This window comes from Ischnura elegans, chromosome X (genome assembly GCF_921293095.1).
Source record: "Ischnura elegans chromosome X, ioIscEleg1.1, whole genome shotgun sequence".
Classification (NCBI taxonomy): Eukaryota; Metazoa; Arthropoda; class Insecta; order Odonata; family Coenagrionidae; genus Ischnura; species Ischnura elegans.
Genome location: NC_060259.1, coordinates 71,455,027 through 71,477,315, shown reverse-complemented (window position 1 = coordinate 71,477,315; position 22,289 = coordinate 71,455,027). Strand labels below are relative to the sequence as shown.

Genomic DNA, 22,289 nt, shown 5'->3' with positions numbered 1-22,289 from the left:
CATCCTGGAATGAAGAGACGCAGATGGTAAAGAATTGCTATGTCACTAAATGCTGACAGTATTATGACAGATGAACCATAAAAAAACAGATGCATATGTAAATAATAAAATCACGCATACAATAACCAGAACTTTTAAAATTCTGTTTTTTAACTATAATAAATCCCTCCTAGCCCACAAAATTTAGAGGGCCAACTTTTCTCAATCAATAGGCAAAATTCACGGCAAAATCATATGAAAATTTAAGTACAATGCATCTCTTTGAAAATAGTGGGCCATTCGTAATCAGTAAATAGTGGGCCATCAAGTCACGACAGGCACCCAAAATGCAAGGGACAATAAGTATACTTTGATGTAAAAGTAAGAGGTAAAACACCAAAAGGATTAGGAGGTGAAAGTGGTTCTATTTTTAAGAGAAAACAACTAAATGTCACTGTAGGACTACATAATACTGCTGCAATTTATAATAAATTTGATAGGAATAAAAATTATTACAATGGTGTTACTTAGAGTTTTACAAAGGTATATTTTATTGACAATATGTGATGATGTCTTGGACAGACCGTAAAGTAAATGTTCTTTCTTTCAGCATAGCATACAATAAATTTCATAAACAAAAGATTAAAGTAACATTTTCCCAAAAATTGTTTTACACCTAGCATTTCCTTAAAATGCATCCACTAATTGCAATAAAAGAGGGTGCAATAAATGAATTTTTATCAGCAAACAGAATCAAAAAATACCATTACTAGTACTGAATGCAGAGCTTCAGTCAACAAAACTTCTAACAGCAAAAAAATGAAGGAACTGCTGGCACAAACGACAAACTGTCGTTCTTCAAATTCTATTAAACCCAAATATTAATCCATAATCACACGCACCATCTTGCAAATGAAAGCGGACTATTCGACTCCATAGGATACCTTTCACAGCTAATGAAAATTCAGGAATACTCATAACAAATTGAACAAACGGTCCAAGACAATACAAACAATTGTCATTTTAGGACTTTTCATAAAAGATGTACCAAACAAAAAATTAATTTTGGATGACAGACCTATATAAGAATAAATACCTTGGGTTACACTCAACCAAAACGTTCGACCAAAAGAAAACCATAGAAAAGAATGACCAGTATCATAAAAATTACACAAGCCTACTTGCTGTATATTCAACCTCATTACAAAAAAATTAATTGATATTACTTGCAAAAAATTATCAAGGAAAGAAGCCATTTTAGAAAATGAAATTCTACAAGAAAAATATACATGGAGAAATATTTACCAAAAAGTAACCATTTAGTACAGCACAATGAATATGCTGAATCAAATAATTGCAAATGAAATACGGTATGACTAATGAAATGATATATTCAATAAGATAGAACTTTCAAATTCATAGAAAAAATGCTATCAATAAAGTCACAGCACACAAATATGAATTGGAATCAGAAAGATATTATTAGAAAATCAAATACCTTTTACACAATCAGCAACAGGATAACCAACCTGAAAAAAAATTATTTCGAAATAATAGAGTAAGTTCATGTCTTCAACTGTGCAGGAAAAAAGTACAATAAATAGCAAATAGTAGAGATGGGTCGGTTCCGCTTCCCGGTTCTCGGTTCTGCCAGTTCTTGGCCTGTGGAACCTGTATAATATAACCTGAACCTGATAATAAGAGTTTATCTTTGGAACCGAGTATCAAAAACCAAAAAAATTTAAGGACCAACTCATCCTTAAACAATAGTTATACTAACAAATTGTTGAAATGAACAGGTTAACCAAAACTAAGCTATGATAAAAAAATAAACATAAACTGACAAAAAATGTTGCAAGACAAATGACAATTTGATGCCTTTAATTTTTTCTATCCATCGAATAAAAGGAACCATACCTGATACAGAGAAAACACTAGTTAAACTGAATGCTGCAATAGCCAAATAAGTTGATTCATATGAGTACATAACAATGCTATGGCTACAATTAGTCCATAAAAATCAGCCTAAAAAATTCTCTACCTTTCCCACTCACGATCTATGCAGAAGGGGCAGGGACACGATTTTATTTCATCTGATATCAATATAAACAATAAAAATGAGCCTTGTCTAATGAGTCAGTGTCAGCTGACTTGACTTGAATAGCATCACCATAACTGTCCTAAATTATGTGGGTTGAAGTTAAGCACAGAAGGGAAGAGTAAAAAAGTTAACCTTTTGATTTGGCCATAAGTTCATGGTGTCTTCTAACTTTCTTGATTAGTGGAGTGTCATCACTGTCCTCATCACTTGAATTGTGGGTTGACTCGGGAGCCGCCCTCTTCTTCCTCCGCAGGGGTCGTTTCTCTGCTACCTCCTCTTCTTCCTCCTCCGCATCACCATCATTCCCACGACTCGTAGTCTCCTGGATAATCACCCCGTTGATGCAACTAACTGACGCCTTCTCTTCAACCTTTGGTTTCTCATAATTCTCCTCCTCGTCCTCTGAGTCTCTTGGTTCCGAACCAACTTCAATCATCAACTCGCCCTGTGAATCCTGATCATCCGTCTCTTCTTTCATCTCTTCCCGTCCACTGTCCTCATTTTCAATAACTTCATCGACAACCTCCATTGTCTCAGAATAAGTCACCACACCTTCCTCTTCACCAGCATCTTTCTCCTCGGCTTTATTTTCGGGTGAGAACTTAGGGTTGGCCACATTCCCATCCCCACTTGTGCCAATGGGCTCAGATTTCATGTTGGGTACTTCCTCATTCTCGTCTGAAGTCTTCTCCTCAACTTCTCCACCAGCATCCTCGGCCAAAGCTTGCGAGCCAGTCTCCTCTCTTTCCAGGGGCGATGAAGGCTTTGATGAGTAAGGCTCCGGTTCTGCTTTCACCTCCACAGAGCCAGGCATTCCACAGTCTGTCAGGCATTCAAGGAAAGAAGGACAAGGCATTAAAATGAAGGGGAACACATGATGAACTCCCGAGTGTTAAAAGATGATACATAAGTGGTAAAAGTTTCTGTATCAGCTGCACCACTCAGGAGTCCATTAATAAGAACATGAATAAAAAAATCAAACTCAGTAAAGATAACTATAGGATTATATACTACTCCAACCCTTGGCTACTTCGCACTTGATAAATCTCTCTTCCTCTCAATAGATTTTGGGCCCATCCAATTCCACCCATACATTAGGTATTTTCTTGACTTGATAATTAATCCATCGCAATGCTTAAATTTAAGCATGGAAACTATGTTTTATCAGGGTAGAGTGAATAACTAACAGTACTTCAGAAAATTGTTGTCCATCTATGTTTTAATCTGTGTGAATCTATTTATGTACTTCTCCCAGTATGTTGTAATTGCAGTACCTTAACAACTAATTAAGAGCTGAATTTACAGATTTAAATACATGCACAAAGTGAAATTAACTCCTCTTAAAATTTAATAGCAAAGTTGAAAAACATTAAGCAGTAGACCAATTTTCATTTGAGAAGAAGCTGGTCACTTCTATGCCATGCCCAAAAAGAAATGATATAATGAGCTAGCCAACATGTAGTACAGAGAAATTCCATTCCATTGTCAAGAAATCTTTCCAGATTGTCAAGAAAATTGTCAAGAAAACTTCCACAAGGCATGGGTGATACGTATGTGCTTTAAACATTTACAGTGTTTTTTTTCGAAGATGGAGACACATTTCATATACTCAATGATCAATTTTTTGTGTTATAACTGAGGTGTATTATAAATTTCAATGGCCAGGATGTATATGTTCTTATGATATTTTTTAATGCATGCACTGATTGACTATGCTGGCAAATCACGCCAGGGATTAGCAGCTCACAAAAAATTAAACCCTCTAGAGTTAACTAAAGGCAATGAATGCATATAAGCAAGAACTCATTTAGCACATAGTTATATCTTGATAAAGAAATAAAATCAATTGCAATTACTTACTATAACGACAAATTCATCCTTTTGAATTCAATCCTAATTTGACACAACTACAGTGGAACCGCGTTAAAGCAGGTACGGGCTATGGCGAATCCCCTGCCATTACGAGAGATACCCGGAGCACCACCAATTTACCCTATGATTAGCATGTAAAAAAATCCATTTCTACAAGGCCCTTTTGGTGTTGGCACTCGCCATTACTCCATTTATTTTGCCATTACTCTCCATCCCTGGAAAACCTTCATCAAGAGTCCCTAATCTCTGTAAGCGCTGGCGATCTGTTAGGAATGAAGTTAACATGAGGTGCTCAGTCTCATATTCATGTGGTAAACCGTTGGTCGATAAATACGAACAGCAGACTACCGATTATCCAGCTGCGGTTTATCTGAGATGTGGATTATCCATGCATGATTTTCACTCTCGCTCAATTTTTTCCGTGATCTTAAAAAAAAAATCGGACGAATAATCATCGGAATTATGGCATTAATTCTAGCATACACCGGGCTTATTATTTGCGTTAGAATCCTCTTCGTTAAACGGAAGGGATCATGCGCTAGCTGCATTAATGGGCGCACTGTGTTCCGTTTTCCAAGCCTTGCAGTGCACGATTGCGGTCCTTGATTATGGACATACGTCGCGCAGCGGTTGCAACCCGGCAACTTGTGCGAGACACGACTACGTGGCATGGTGCCTGACAGTGTAGTTTCTGACGTCGAGCATTGGTTTTGAAGCATTCGTGCAAACCACTTTTCTTGATCCATGATTACACAGCCACGGATGCGTGGTTTTCGAAACCAGGCCTTACATGGAGCATAAATAACACGAGTACAACCATGTTATCGCCGCTAAAATAATGGCTAACTGGCAAAGAAAGCTCTCAATGAGTCTGGGAAGCACTCTTAAATAACAATAACTGCATAAATAATGATATATTGTTTGTTTTATGTAAATTACGAACGTTACGAGACATTTAAGAGAAAGTTTGGATTATCCATGGTTTCCAATTATTAGTGCCGTCTCTCCCCGTCATTAGCCTGGATAATCGGGAGCGTGCTGTAGTTCATTTCGGTAAAAATACTGTGGCATTAACACTCGTGAATTTTCGATCTTGTTTTATTCCTCGGGTGGCAGAAAGCAGTCGACAGCATACCCGCACGTCCAAGAGTTGCATGAATAGAGAGCATTTGAAGTTAGACACCATGGCCAAAAAATGCTAAACATGTCTAAGCGAGAAAATAAAAATAAATGGAGCAATACAAGAGTGGCATATTTAATTTATCTCCTATTTCCTCTTCAAAATTAAAAAAAAAACAAGCACCCGAGGAATGCAGAACATGAAGAGTTAGAAGAAGCTTTGTTTGGGTGGTTTTGCCCACTTTAATCTGCTGGAACTACTAAGAATGGGGCTGTATGCTTAAGGCTAAAGCAGAGTATTTCAGTGATAGATTGAGAATCGAGAAATTCAACTGTTCGGGAGGCTGGTTATACTAATGTAAAGCACGAAAGCGTTATCTCCCTTCATAATTGCAGGTGATGCCTGCGGTGTGCGGTCCGAAGCCATGGAAGAAAGGGCTCTGTTCTAGCAGAATATCTTAAGAATTATTCCCCACGTGATATAATGCACACGAAATGGAACTCATTTACAACCTATTCCACGACAAAACCCTTGTGGTACAGGTATTTCTTGCAATGATGCTTCTAGATGCAGAAAAGCGCTGTTAGCGATGACATATGTGTAAGCTGATGCTGCGCCTTAAGTTTATTTAATTAAAAAAAATCTGCATTCTTGTTCATGTTTCGCAGTCATTATTAAGAATTTTTAATCAATACAGTCATACTTGTGAGTTTTTTTGGCCTTAGGGTCCATCGGATGCGTATGCTTTTTCATTTCTTTGATGCATATATAACCCATGCATGTTATATTAGTCGCAGTTTCTTGCAGCTTGCTTTTGTTTTACTCAACTGACATCAGCATAATATCTGCATTATATTTTTCTTGAAATAATATCAAGTTAATATATTTTCTTATGTTACCAATCTTAATTCAAATTGTTTTTATTGCAAAGCTATGGAAACACTCAATGTATTCTTTCAATGACATCGTGGGCATGACACCCAAAATGGAACTTTTTTGAAACATACACTATTTTAATCACATCATTAAGAATGTTTAATAAATTTCTAGAGTAGATAATGAAGATATTACATTGGATGACAGAAAATTTCTTCCGAGGTAGGATCATTCCACCATTTTCGTCTGCACAAACAAATGCAATACATTCTTTCCCATAATTTCTGCTAATGTACGGGAACAATAAACATACACCAATGGAAGCATCTGAGGCATTAAATAACTGCGATACTGTTTTATCAGCAATAGTTTGAATTTTCAGTGGAAAATATGAAAATAATAGATTGATCAGAAATGCCCAACCTGAATAGAAAAATGACTTTGTCGGTTGTGCATTGGGATAATAATGACAAGGTAATGCTTTGCATGATTTTTGTTTTCCACGGCATTTATAAATTGAACGGCTAGTTTGTTATTAAGGAAAGGAAATTTAGGAATACAACAAATATATTGCCTTTTGTCTGGATTTACGCTTAAGTTTATCAGATATAAATGTCTCTGTCGCCGCACCAATCCTGTCTCTATTTAATTGATGACAATGGGTTTATTGGCTCTTATTTGCTCCACCTCCAGTAAAGCGACAATTTGCTATGGCAAGAGTTTATTTGAGCACTGCGGGGTCTCATTTTATTGAGGTTGCACTGTAAAAGGGTGGTTTCCTATTAATTTTTATTGCCTAAATCATAAGATATATTATATATATTACTCCTGGAGTAGGTATTTCACACTTATAGATTTTAAATGACAATATCTATTTTTTGCAATTAAATGCAAAGTGAAAATTTTCAAGCGTGCGAAAATCCGACGGCTAAGTATGAATGCCAGGAAAACTCCGTGTGACATCGTTCTGGTTCCCACTGCCACAAGTGAGGTGACCTTGGGGCGAGGCTTTGAATGCTGATACGATGCAGGATGCTAGCAGGTAGCTGAGTACCATGGTAGCTGGTAGCGCTTGGCTTAAATAAGGATTATTAATACCTTATCAAACAAAGAAAACTTTCCGACCTAAGCCAATTTTAATAGGTAATTATTAAGACACGTTTCCCCGAGCTCTGAGCCTCATGCATGCATTGGTAATCTCAGACGATGTAAAACTCCTATCTACTCGTATAGAAACTAGGTACCTGTGACGTCACGTGGATTGGAATCGCATGGGCGCCAACCTGGCCTTTTTCAAATGAGGATAAAATTGACCCTTGCCATTCATCTAAACCCGTATTTCTAAAACCAAATAATTTGTATATAATGAATACACTAATGGAGCGTAAGGAATCCCAATCAGTGCCTTTCATTTTCTTTGATGAAGGAAACTACCCTATAGCCATTACTGATTTCCTATCTATAAAAGGGAATGGTTACCCAATGATAACTCTCCCGTACAAGTGCAGATGTCTGTAAAAATATTACAATGAATGTCTCTGTACCACAGGCTTTCGGGAGTAGACGAGTAGTAAAAACGAAAATATAAATTCTAACAACATCAAAACACTTCATTACCAGAAAATTTGAAAATAGAATGATATATGTAGTAGATATTGGTGTGTTATTTCCTATTCCCCTGGATCTCCATTACTCTCACTATACAGGGCGAAAAAAAACTGCATCACGAAATTTTAACCCAGGACAGCTGATACCAGTAGGAACCAAAATTATTAATGATTTTTAGGCCAAAAATGCACCATTTTTAAGCTACAGAAACTTTGAGCCAAGCCCTCTGATAGGCTGCGAGTTTGCCCTGTTACTCTGAACAACTCATGACTTCAAATGCTTTGCCGGCTGGAGATCACAATGTATCCAAGGATTTGGCAACAGGGCAAACTCATGGCCAATAGAGTACTTGGCTTTAGGTTTCTGTAATTTAAAAATGATGTGTTGACGACCTAAACATCATTAGCAATTTTGGTTTCTGCACTGGCATCTGCTACCCCGGATTACAAGTTTGCAACACGATTTTTCTCCACCCTGTCTAAAGGCCTATTTACACAGTACATTAACATGTACAAGTTAATGTCCATTTGCATGAATGATTTTTGCGGACCGGAACGAAACATGAGAGAATAAATGAATCAAAACAGAACAGGTTCTATCTTCTGTGCATGCACAAGTTGGGTGGTTATACAGGGCTTTTTCGTGCTCATACACACATTCACAGATTAACTTGCCCGAGTGAAGACCAGGCTGGTTCTTCTGTTGCTGCATGCTTGAATAAACTCCATTGTGTAACCAGACGTAAAGAATAATTTTGCTTAAAATATTTTACTTACCTTTCACAACACCTAAGGAGCCTTGATTGGGTAGAATACTATTGGGTAGCATACCATTGGGTAGTATACTATTGGGTAGAAAGCCATTTAATACTTCAGGCTGGTTCTTCTGTTGCTGCAAGCTCAAATAAGCTTCTTTCGACTTCCTCAGCTCTTGCTGCAAGTAGTAAATTGTGCTCTGCATCCCTTCCACATCCTCATCGAGATCTTGCAAAAATTCATCCAGCTCTGAAATAAACATTTAGCTATGAATTTCACGTATCTAACTCATTCAATACTAATACACTCAAATGAGAAGCTCAAAGGTCTCCATCAGGCTAACATTAGACTTTCTGCAGATGCTTTGAGATCTAAGTCCTTATTCATCATTATGGAAAGATATGAAAGCATGGAGGAATCGATAAGAGGGGAGCATAATTGCCAAATTGAGTACTTGGCTGTTGATTGAAAGGTCAAGTGCTCACCTTGAAGGGTTAGCTTAAGGATACCACCAACATGGTGGTATCCTTAAGCTAGTGGAGTGGAAGGAGTGAAGTGGAGTGGAGTGGAAGTGAAGTGGAAGGCAACCCAAGGAAAAGAGCAGGTGAAAAACAATAAGTTCCAAGAACATATCGAAAGTTCAAAACAAGGACCAACAAAATCAAGAGATTTTAATGCCACCAAAATGCATAACTGTGTTGAAATGTCACCATTCCAGACAAAGCCAATGGACAACCCCCTACAAACACTGCCAAAGACAAAATTCTGTGAAGCCAACATTTTTCTATGCAAATGTATTACAAGATCAATGACTAACTTATTGTTAAACGTAAAAATGTGGAAAGAAAAAAATGTCATCACTTTAAAAAATGCAAGGCATAAAATGGAGTAATTTGTTTCTGAATAACAAATTACCTAAATAGTACTTGTGCACTGTAAAAAGTTATTCATACCATTCATGTCAACAGCACTGAGTAAAATAATATTCTAGCAATGAAATTTCCCAGAAAATTCTCAGTGGGTTATTATGCCATCAGTTTTTTTTTCATATGAGTACTGATATGCTTTTTAGTTATGTTTCCAAGTTTAAATTAATATAATTTCTGCACCCACTTTAGGAAAAATTCCATCAATACTATTTTGAAATACATGCATTCATACTCATATTCACCAGAGAAGTGATTTAGAAGAACTTTCTGGCTGGGAGAGGGGAATTAAGGCTAGAGTCAGTGGCGAAGGCAATAGACAGTGGAGATGAAGGATGAAGAGTAAACAAGAAGGCTATTCAATGAAGATAGCCATAAAATGGCACACAATACAGGAAAATTTACAAGAACACTTTTAAACAGATGCCTTCATTGAATCTTACATACAGTAGTTACATTCCTCTACTCATTTTATGTATACATGATTTGTTATCATCTATACTGATATTGAATTTGTTGCCTAAGCAGTTGTCCTTCAATGAAAATATGTACAGTCAAAATTTCATTTTACGCAGTTGAAGGTACCAAAAAATAATAATAGTTGTGATTTTACATACTGTAAAATCACAGTGTGTAAAAATCAAGAGTCGGCATTGAAGTTGAGTGCACTTTTTAGGATAACACTTGCACACCATTTTTAGAACATTTAGTCATACAATTTTATAAAGCTCTGATTTATGGGGATATATAAAAAAACATTTTTTTTCTATAAAGTCACTTATTTTGGATGAAAAATCTTTGTTTGTACTTTGCCGCAAACCCTTCTGAAACATTTTATTCACAACTACCTCTAATCCTTTCTGATCCTTTGGAAATTAAGTATTATTATTAATTATTACTATTTAGATATATTTCAAACACAAATATGATACCACATATGCAACAGCCATTTACTTGAATGAAATTCCCATCATATAACTTCCTCTGCATTGAGAATTTTTTCTAACCATTAGCTTGCTCCTCGCATTAATATTTTCAATATGACCTTCACTAATACCTGAATGTGCATAACAAAAATTGTGCACATACCTGAAGGCTTCTTTTATTTCACTACCGAAAGGATTAACAGGCACTGCATCACTGTCATTCATTACATTTCTTTCTTCCTCGATCTTCAAAGCTGGTGTGTTGTTCAATTCTACACTCACTGTTTCTCCATGATTAGGCTAGTGTTCATCTATCTTATTGTAAGTAATTGATGAAACCACTGGGTTTATTGGGCAAATTTGATTGAATCAAGTTGGTTAGCAAGAATATTCTGTAATGATGGAGGTCTACATATGGTCTCCTCAGCCATACTGACCTCTACCTCCCCGTAACCTGCTAATATCCAGCAGTTTTTAATAGTTTCCTATGAAATATTGTTCCATTCTCAAGCTATGCTTCTGACAGCATGCAATAGAGTCCGAGGAGCCACCTCTGAGATGCTTGAGCTGTTATCCAAATGAATTGAAATAAAACATGAGCATGATTTACATAAGAAAATAATTTGCCATTCTATTTTATCCTCCCTATATTGCATATGGTATGTATTGTGTTGGAGAAGATACCTGCAACTCATAATCTTAAAGTTTCGTATGACTCCCATGTCCTAAGGCTGTGTCTTGCTTGTGGTGTTTGGTTCCAAAAAATAATAATAGATCATTCTTCAGCTCAAGGCCATCCACTTTATAAATAGGATCATTGTCAATAATTAGCAGTACATTTCTAATTTCTCCGGCACATTTCCGCTAGAAATATAGAACTTTTTGCTTAAAAAGTTCCACAGACATCCATACATGCTCATTTGCATGATACTTTACTGGCAGTGAATACTTTCTGATATTTTAAAATCATCTTGGCTTATGAGCTTTACTAATGGCAAAAGGTTTCAATTTGTCGCTACCATCTTGGTTCGTGGCGAGAAGCACTGTCAGGCACTCCTTGCTTCTTTGAGCTCCATAACATTCCTTTCCTTTGTGATGCATTGTTCTGTCAGCAAGAGCTTTCCAAAGGAGACCTGTCCCATATTATATTGATCTTGTTGTGAAAATGATTTAATGATTCAGCCATTAATTTGATGCCACTGGCTAACCAAGTTTTCTTTCTCCACATTCACACTGGTCGCTAACATCGTACCTCTTTTTGATATTGCCCAACCATCCCATAGAACATTAGCAATCTTGATGCCCTAGTGTGAAGGCCAAATTTCTAGCCTCCTCTCGCAAAATAGGACCATTAATAGGATGTTCATTTCGGCGGCAATCACTAAAAATGGCAAACAATGTCTCTTCAAGTTCTACATGCTTTCCTGAGGACACATATGATGACTTCAAATGACAGGATGAGGAAAATATCTTCTCCTATGATTCCAATATTGTTTTTAACTTTGACAATGAAATCCCATTCAACTAGACAATTCCTGCTTTGGAAAGGGACATATTGCGCTACATGTCATTAGTTATTTTGATTTCCTTATCAATGGATAGTTTTCTGCATTCTTTTTACTTTAGAAGGTTCTATATTTCTGCCTTAGCTATACCAACAATTAATGTTGTCCAAATCTAACTCTCCCTTTTGTTAATCAATCAAGAAAATGTGCCAGCAACACAATGTGCAAATCTGAAGACTACCAACTGCTTTGATTAAAATTGTTATTATAGGTTTTCAGCCAATAAACTCGAGGCAAAAATCAAAAATAATGCAGGACAATTAAAATACCGTATTTCTCCTAATATAGCCCTCTCCCTAATTTTGAGGCTTGAGTTTCAGGAAAAATAAAAAAAAATGGGTTTGAATATAGTCCCCCATTTACTTTTACCATGGGCATTTTTGGAAAAAAAGGGGGGACTATATTCAGACAAATATGGAACCACACTGTTCAGACACAAAACTAACGTTTTCTCCTCTGAATACTTTCGATTTGCAGCAATAACCAGTGATCGGTAAGTTGCATCGCAGCTACGCCTTCGATCTGGAATAGTTGTCTACCGGTAGATCTCTACTCTAAGGAGAGTAAAACAAAGAAAGACCAAGAAGTGCTATCACTCATTATATGGGCCTTCTGCGATTATGTTCAAATCTCTGGCGATTTCCAACCCTGAACATGAACGCAATTAAGAGGTGCATCATTCCCATGCTCCCGGCAATTGGTTTGATTGGCTCTTGGATTGCTTTGAAAGCTTCTCAGGTCATTACCATCTAGCAGAGATGATATGAACTGTTGTGGGGCTCCAAGGCTCCAATGACCTTGGAGCCCCGACCATGGCACTGCCCCAACTACGCAATCATAATGCAACCACACGGAACACATGAAGCAATTACGAGGGAACATGATTCGGAGGAACATGGTTTGCAAATGGAAAGCGCTATCACTGTGTTCAATCTAAAAATAAAAAAACTGCATAAAATCAAGAAAAGATATAAAATCGAAGTTTCGCCATTGCAATTCCCTATGCTTTCCGGCTGGACTTGAGTGTCGCTGCATAAAAACAAGACTTGATGTAAAATCAAAGTGTGTAAAATCGAAGTTTTACTGTATTGAATATGGTTTCATTATGAGGCAACTTTGAAATATAAGCATTTGAAGTATATCAACATGATGAATGTCATGTAATCCTAAGTTACCCAGGAAAACAGATAGAAAAATATCATGCTGACCTGATTGAGACTTTTTCACTTCATCACTGAAACTCTTTTGCAGAGCTAGCTCCCCTTCTAGTTTGGCTAGTCTTCCACTTGATATCATCCGGCCAAGTTCCTCATTTTCTTGGTACAGCAATCTGCATTTTGCCATTAGGCGTTTACCAGTATTGCTGAAAGTAAAAGAAAAAAAATATGCTACACAAATTTATGGCTTATGCAAGAACATTCAAGAACACTTGATTCAATAGCAGATTGAATAGAGATCAACAGAATATGTTTCACAATTCAGATGAGAAAATTCAGACTATACATGAAGAGAATTCTATAATGTCAAATAGCCAATAAGTATCTTGAGTTTCTGCTAGTATAACAGGGTTTGCAACTCAAACAGGGCGAGTAATGAATGTCTAGAGTGAGAATCACCAACTACACTCCTCACAAGGATGCAATGGAGCACTAAATTGTGGCTACAACTGCAACTTCAATGATAAATTAAAAGGCCTTTCAGCCTTTCAACACTACCTGATTTCTCATTATACTATCTGGTGCATCACCACTTGTTGCATGCAAGTATGTAGTGACATTGTGTGCTCAAGAAAACTAGCTTTAAAAACATAAACAATGTAGAGATATGGCTTTATTTATTGGGTACAACCAAAAAAATCTTTTTTAATGGAAATTTACAACTAGTCGACAGGTGAGGAAACTTAACATATAACCAATCGGTGAACAAGGTAAGACAAAGCAAACCTAAGTAAAAATTTTCCGTTTATACTACCTTTAAAATGGAAAAGCCACTCCAACATGGAAAGTACACATGCCCTCACCAACAATGAAGTTTACAATTGGCTAGATATTCAACAAACTGCTGGAAAAGGGCCATGGAATTTTGTACCAATAGTTAGAATATAATGTGGCATAAAATATAAAAAATTTTGGAGGGTTATTCAAGATTTTATTATAACAAAAAGATGATGATGACATAGACATAATATTATGTATCTCTGTTTTTCATTGCTATTAACAATGTGATTACATTACTTGTTTATCTCACTGGATGAAACTAGGAAAAGATGAATAGTTTTTAAGCTTGATATGAATAATTTGGTCAAAAAAGCACACTTGTGTTTTAAAACTGATAGTTAAGAGCACTTTAAAAGGATATGCAGGCAAGGAAACAAGAACCCAACCCAAGAACTTGACCTTAACGCTTCCAGACTGAAGGTAAAAATTTTTAACTTTGCTGTGATCCGAAAACTTTTTTTCATCATTCATGCTTAGAAGTGTTACCTTTCATCAAAAATGATCGAAATAAGTTGTTATGCAAAAAAATATTTTATTTTAGATTTTTTAAACCGTCATCTATACATGATGCTCGGATCTGGCAGAGGGAAAAGGCTCTGGCGCTCACAGTATTTAATGTAAATCACCTGCGGCAGCTTATTGAAGTATTTTTTTCAAACCATTTCACACTTTTTTTTATTGGTAGGGTTGATTTATAAGGTTCTATGTTATAAATTTAGACATTTTTTATTTTCCATACTTTTTTATGCCTTTTTATTAGAATATTTTATTTTTACGATGATTCATTTTACTGATCTCTGCTGAGATAAAACAGCTTTAGTTTCTAGTTACTTCCTATTAAAAAATATGCAATTTGTCTTAACGGTGTTCATAGATAAATGATATATTTTCGTTCCACCGTGAGGGAACTCCCTGAGTGCACGTCAAGTAAGGGTTTACTCAGACGAGTTGTGGTGCTGCTGATCGTGCTATCTACGTGCAAATGTTATTTCGGAACGGAATAAATATGACTAGTTATGAACACGTGTACCAGTTGCATCAGCTCCTTTCATTCCAAAGAGAGGACTTTATCCACAAGTCTCCTGACATGCACTTGAGAACTTGGCTACGTATGTAAGCCGTAGAAAACGGCTCTCTTTTTTGTGGAAAAAATCTTCTCAAAAGATTCCAACCCAAGGAAAAAATCACAGGCTCCATCGGGGCTGCGAGGGAGTGAGCATTTTGTTTGCAAAAGAAGAGCAAGGCCTTCAAACCCTAAACCCTATTCTTTCCAGCAAGGGACACTTCCTCCTCCATTTAGGGATGCATGGCTGACAAAGTGTACCCCGATAAACAAAAATAGCCAAATGGTATTGAAATACCCCCTTTCTAAAATAGAACAAAAATGGTGTCACTGCTTCACGATATAGTTGCTCAATTTTATCACCTATATCGAAAAAGTTAATTACTCAGAGAGAGTGAAGCAAGGGAAAAAATTCTATAGTCATTTTCAATACGCATATTATATAATTTACAGCATCATAATTTATAAATTCAATTACATACAATTATAATTTGCAATTCAAATATATCAAATTATTAGCCGCAGGAAAATCAAATATGAAACAATATACAATATTTGTCAACTCTGAATTCTTAATTATTTGCCATAATTAAAATAATTTCAATGTTTTGAATTTAAATTACAACACATTCAAAATATACATCCGGGCAGTGGATATATAAAAATACAAAATGCGATGCTGTTCATATTTAATACGTAAAGCATATTAAATACTTCAATAAAAAATATTACATAAACATGCATGGGGTGCCCTTCCTTCATCTTCAGCAGAGTTATTGGCGAGACGGATGGAGCGCTTCATTATAAAATTATAATATCCTGAATTATTACTGCACAAGGTCACGAGTAAAATTTAGTTTAATTTTTAATAAATAACTATGAAAATTCTTTGTAAACAATGAAAAATATTAGATTAAAAAATTTAAAACTCAAGGTAATAGAACTATTGTATCAAAGAATTCCTTTCCAATTGTATTGAGTTCAAAATAAAAATTTTTCATCGGACATTTTTTTCCAACGCCCATTGAAAAAGAAGATCCCTTAGCAAATTAATTAGTGGAAAATATTGAAAAAAGGGAATAGAGAAATTATTAACTAGAACAAAAACACAATTAAGAGAAATTAGCCTCATAAAAAAGTGTGCCAACTTTTGGAGGATGCTGGTGAAAGAGGAAAGCTCGAAACCAGAATCAACACAAACAGTAGACGCCTGAGAACCTACTGCCGACATTAGTGAAAATCTGAGACCGCTAAGCAAAGGGAAAGCAAAGAACGGGGCTTTCAAGGTTGAAGCTGCCGAGTGCAGTCGGCCGTCATCTATGGATGACACTCGGTCTCAAAGTGTTAACTGAAAATAATACAAAAGAGAAGACGTTTCCTCTTCTTGCACATAAGGGTATTGGAGGCAACCATAAAATTTTCTTCATGGCAATAATCCATACCTGTCTGGAGTGAACTTCCAAGCACTGAGCTCATTCTGAGTTTCTTCCAACCTTGTTCTTGTTGACATAAGTTCACCACGCAGGAGCTGCAACAGAAGATTTACTGCTGGATCGAGCAAAGCTGACCTGAGGGCAGAAGATCCTGCAGTTTGCCCAGCTTTAAACTCTGCAATTTGACTCTGGATGAAAGGAATAAATTGAAAGACGTAAATAAACTTCAACTCAGTAGTTCATGCACACAAAAGAAAAGAACTAAGCATAGGTTCAAGCATATCATTTCGAGAAAATCAAAAAAACAAAAGAATTTTATGAAGCGGTATCACTGTTCTCCTATGTTACATTAAAACTTCAGACAGATCAATTCTTCCAAGGAAATCACATAATGTGAATCAATACTAGGTTTCCAAGAGAAATGCATCAATAGACCAAGTTGATTAATTGTACCGTGGTTTCAATCTTTTAGTCATTAGAAAAATCCTTACAAAATTGCTATTCTAGCTAATCAAAATTTAATTTCTAAGAATATGTGGTGTATTATTTACTGCACCAAGGTGTTGGACCGGTGAATATGCGTTCAACTTTCAGCTGGACTGCCTGCGTGCAAATCTCGGCTCTGGCAGGTATTTTTTCTGTCTCTTTCCGGAGAAATTTGAGAATATTCATGGAAGTTCCGGCCCAGAGTTCGAGAGATTTTGCCGCCAATATATAAGCAAGCCATCTCGGCTACTAAGTGAGTCTGTATTATGAAGTGGTAATAAGCGCTCCTCTACAGAAACTTCATAAGAATTTCATTCAGCATAGCAATCGCTACAGACAAAAGAAGGCTCATTCTATTGGGATACAAAAAAGTTGGCATATCATGAGAGACAGTTATAGAATAGCTACAAGAAATTTAAAATAAATGAGGTGATGATCAGCTGCACTGAAGGGAGGTGCAGGAGTGCTGGGAAGTACAGATGCACTAAGGCAGTGATGCACCAAAGTACTAATGCACTGAAGAGCAGTTCAACTCACAAGGGGAATACACAACTTTCGGGAGGCCAATCGGGCTCAAATTTTCTTATTTGGTAGACCATGGTTATAAATCCAATATGACGAAGCGAGACGCACCTCTCGTAAAATTTTGAGAAAAAAGCAAGTAAGGATCCTAAAATTTAAGTTACAATGTATAACCTGCATTGAATGGCGATTTTCATATAACAGTAACAGTTATGGCGGTCGACTACGGAAGTAGTACTGGCGAGTTTGTTTCTCACCCCCATGTGCCAGGAGTGATGTTTTTACTTTGAATCTGAACCTGCTCTGGCAAATGCATCTTAATTAAAACCACCTTAGAAAGATTTTTAAAATTTGATGATTCTATCCCTGCATCATTTTGCACCAAGAATCCCATAGAAAGTGTTTTTTTCTGGTCCAATTTTCCAGGGACCAGACCAGCATAAATTTACACACAGCCATGTCCGGAGTGGTGAAAAACCTAATCAGGTGGGAATCAAATACCCACATACCCAGGATTAGCAGATGAGATCTTTACACCACCACCACCACAGTGGTAAGCCCTAATCTGCTAATTTACCACAATATGTGGTAAATTACCAGATTACAATATGTGGTAAATTACCGGGGTAAACTTTCAAAGAACCAGTATAAAGTAAATTGTAAAATACATTATTATTATCCATTAAAACATTCAATGCGGGCCTGATTTTCAAGAACGTCGTCAGAACCGGCCGATAAAATAAGAAAGAAAAATTGAGAGAGGTTTTCGCATCATATCTTCCATTCAAATACAGTGCAACCTCGATATAACGACACCCCACGGTGCACTAATTAACACTCGCTATAGCAAATTGTCGCTTTACCGGAGGTGGAGCAGATAATAGCCAATATACCTGTTGCGAACAGATACACAGGAACAGGAGTGGTGCGGCGACAGATTAACATCTATCCGATAAACGTAATCATAAATCCAGACGAAAGGCGATGTTTTTTTGCATCACTAAATTTCCTTACTCAAATAACGACCAACTATTCAAACAATTTATAAGCGCCGCACTGAATAAAAATCATGCAAAGCATTGTTTCGTCAATCATTATATTTATCGAACGACAGTTTACCACATAAATTTGAGACAGATGCACTCCATTAACTTCATTACTAACAGATCGCTAGCAATTACAGAGGTTAAGGAGTCTTGATGAAAGTCTTCCGGCGGTGAAACCCTCGCTATGGCGAGAGCCAACACCGAAAGGGTCTCGTAAAAACGAATTTTTTAACACGCCTATTATAGGGTCAATTGACGGTGCATCGGCTATCTCTCGTAATAGCGGGGGTGTCGCTATAGCCCGTACTCGCTTTAACGAGGTTCCACTGTACTGCTATTTACAAACGGCGCACATCAGTAGAAAGAGGGAAGCTTGCTGAAGGCCATGCACACAATTGGAAGACTCGGAAGTCAATATTAATCATGTACGGAGGCAGAGAAAGGCTCATCTGACCAACAGATCACGTCACTTGATGTGCTTTGTATTTCAGCCTAGACAACAGGACCACATCAATTGACGTGCTCCGTGCTGAATGTGTTAAGGACATCTCTAAATGGGAAAGAAGACAAAAGATGCTAATTGAAAGAGTCATTGCATTTATGTGCATGAGTCGTCTCAGTAAGTATGAAATAAAACTATAATTTCATGTAGAATAATTTAGGTATAATGTTTTTAAATATATGGTGATTTAGTTTGTACAACAATCTTTGATAAAAAACTGAAAAGCTAAAAAGTTATTTTTCAGCTAAATTTACTGTTTTAGAAGAAATTTGCCACAAAAATATGATGTTCATAACAACAGGTAACCTAAAAAATTATCATATTATTATATCAATGGTCAAAATTAAATTTGAAGATGGCCAAAAGGTGCAGAACAACAAGTGTAACTCATCCAGAAATAAATCTGAGAAAATTAATTGGGGAAAGAAATGAGCCTTAAAGAGCTCCCTTACGAATTCAATCAAAAGGAAATGAGTAGGTATGTAGCGGGAATGTGTCCTTGAAGGCTAAGGTGAGGATGTCACAAAAACTGAGAGCTAACATTATAATTTCCCATCAATAACTATTGAAAGCATACCAATTACTCCAGGGTTTGGATTGTATTTCTTTCATTACCAATATACTGTTAAATAATGATTTTGCAATAATGTATGAGAAATTGCCCCCAGTAAAGAATCAGATATCTAAGCTGGCTTATTTGATAAATTGGATGGATGAGGCAGATACTTTGTGGAGATCCATTATGAGATATGAAGTGAAACACTGTGCACTTTCCACATAAAAATTTATTAAACCACAGTCGACATGTTTCACTGCACAGCAGCATTATCAAGACTTAAGTCAGACATCTAAGGCTTTGTGACTTCTTTTGAATACCATAAAAAATTGTAGCAGTCATGCTTTGATATCAAAGGGGCATGCATAACTTATGGTACTATGGTGAACAATCAATGATCAACAATAGACTATCTTTGTTTTTCCACTGATAATATGAAAGACCATCAAAAATGAATGCAGCATAATCATTAACGAGAACTATTACCATTGAAATCACTAAAGCTGTCGTGACTGAAGGAACTTAAACAATGCCAGGTATCGGCATTGAAGAGACCAAATATCTCACGCACGTTTCTAAGGCAAATGAATAAAGAAATTTTCTTGGCATTGAGAATAGATGAGCAACCGAGATGCAATCAATAATAGTATTAAGTCCCCAGAAAATTAAGTTATAGCTTACCGCATATTCTTGCATTTCCTGTTCTTTTGTTGCAAGGCGCCTCACCAATACTTTTTCTCTATGAGTCGACTCCAAATGCTGTTGACGCATCCGTTCTTCAGCCTCACGTAAACTGGCAATTTCGGCTAATCAGAAAGAAAACAATATAAGCAACAAATTAAGCTCACCCAAATTTACAGAAACACTAAAACCTACCTTCTTGACTAGCCGCTTGTGACTCCAGGAAATCAATATAAACATCTTGTTCATGCCAATTGTGAATCATTTCCTCCAGGTTTATTTTCTCAAATTGCTGATCAGTCAGCTTGACCCGCCGAGGAAGTCTAATATTAATCACAGCAGGCATTGTACTGACTACAGTTTCTTCTGACATGGTTAAAAATTTTGTTTACTTGATTGATCGGCAGTAAAATCCCATAAATCACTCTCCAGAGCACGATTAGAAGGGTTGGTCTTGTTTCCAAACTACATCTTCACTAGTCAGCAGAAAGCCATCGGCAGGATTTCTAAAATATTTGCGATAGAACATGAATGATTACCCACAAATAATGCATATTAAAAGTGATCAATCACTCCACCAATCCCTATTTCGACTGATTAACTGATACTGTATGAATTTAATATCTAAAAAGGTGCATGTATCGTAACAACATATTGCCTTAATAGACAGTATTAAGCAAATCGGAGAAATAAACTCACTTCCCACTCGAATAACTCCTCTTACCTTGCATATAGTCAGCCAACTAGATAAATAAAACTTCCAACATTCACTCCAAAATGCCTAGATTGTAAACGTTATAATCACGGAAACGTTTCGAAATATGCACTCAATGTCTTCCAGGAGTTGATAGGATTTGCAAGAATGAACAACAGCGGACGATTTCTTAAACAAAACAAATCCTTTGTTTGCGTCAAACCATGAACATATATTAAACATATACTAATATATGTTCATGCATCAATCAGGACATTTCCTGATGCCTAGCTCGAGCGTGAAAACTGGTGAAAACGTCCTCTGTAGGCCGATTTTGGAGTGATGCGCCACACTGTCATACGGACGGACCGAAAACTAAACACCAGCGCACCAAGAGCAGTGACGTCACAGAGGCTTACGGCAGTTCAAATTTTGGAAAGCGAGCGATAAAATTTATATTTTGACACTACTGCTTTTAGAGCGCAATTTATCTTAATTTTATATGCTGATGGTGTAATTTTATTTCAATTTATCCGTAATTTATAATTAGTAGTAACAGCATAGTATTTTTAGGTCAGCTTTGTGGTGTTATACCGTTCTACATGACATCCCACATAGCACAAAATATCTTCTAGATGTCTAGAAATATCTTCAATGTCTTGGATACTTTAAATAATAGATCCTACTTTATCATGCCTAGAATATTCTTGTGTTGCACAATGGGGACCAGGGAGTTCGGACCTCCCCTACCCTCGAAATATTAATACACGTTTACTTTGCTTCATAAAAGAAAAAAAATCATTCATTTTTAAATTTGGGGGGGGGGGGGGCATTTTGAGGGGGTCCAGGAGTCCGGACCCCCCCTGAAAAAAAACACATTTACTTTGCTTCATAAAAGAAAAAAAAATTGAAAAATCATCAATTTTTATATTTTGCTGAAGGGTCCAGACCCCCTTCGTCCCCCTCCTCCCCGAAATCCGAAATATAAAAACAAATTCACTTTGCCTCATAAAAGGAAAAATTGAAAAAATCATCAATTTTTATATTTCAGGGGGGTTTTATATTTTTATAGTCAAGTGGGTCCAGACCCGCCCCCCTGAAATATAAAAAAAAACATTTATTGCCTTATTAAAGAAAATAAATTTGAAATTTCGGGGGGGAGATATTGGGGGGGAAACGGACCCTCCAGACCCACCCACTCGCTATTCCACTGATTGAGGCTCTGTAATACACAAAATAAAACCATCATAATGATAAACTGTGTTGAAATTCTTGCCTAATTTTAAACCATTTGGGGGGGGGGGGGGGGGCAAATTGATAGGTAACTATGAACTTTCTCAGCTTCGTTACCATCAATAAGAAAATCCAATTCAGTGGAATAAAAGGTATGTCAAAATTCCAATATGTTCTTTTTAATTAATTTACAACTAAATTTTTTTACTATCGTAACAAACATTGCCATAACCTGTTATGTATCACAATTATGAATTCATACATATTCATTCATAGGCCTGGATGAAGGTGTTTAAATACATTGGCAAAACCTTGCATTAGCCCTTTTCAACTGATGCCTACAGTTGG

The 22,289-nt window shown here is 36.5% G+C and overlaps 1 protein-coding gene across 1 annotated transcript; it reads right to left on the bottom strand.

Moving 5' to 3' along the window:
• Positions 1–506: 506 nt before the first annotated feature.
• LOC124170645 (pre-mRNA-splicing regulator WTAP) lies at positions 507–21,044 on the bottom strand. Its single transcript, XM_046549507.1, has 8 exons — positions 20,739–21,044; positions 20,210–20,520; positions 20,015–20,139; positions 16,231–16,409; positions 12,937–13,091; positions 8,333–8,560; positions 2,213–2,902; positions 507–1,508 (listed from the first exon to the last, which is right to left on the bottom strand). Exons 2-8 carry the CDS (start codon positions 20,385–20,387, stop codon positions 1,489–1,491), a joined length of 1,575 nt encoding a protein of 524 aa, XP_046405463.1. The 5' UTR covers positions 20,388–20,520; positions 20,739–21,044; the 3' UTR covers positions 507–1,488.
• Positions 21,045–22,289: the final 1,245 nt, after the last annotated feature.

Coding starts and splice junctions, on each gene's coding strand:
- LOC124170645 (XM_046549507.1), bottom strand. CDS start 20,387: ATGTCAGAAGAAACTGTAGTCAGTACAATGCCTGCTGTGATTAATATT. Junction 13,092..16,230: donor TGGAAGTTCACTCCAGACAG/GTATGGATTATT, acceptor TTTTACTTTCAG/CAATACTGGTAAACGCCTAA. Junction 2,903..8,332: donor CTCCTTAGGTGTTGTGAAAG/GTAAGTAAAATA, acceptor AATGCCTGACAG/ACTGTGGAATGCCTGGCTCT.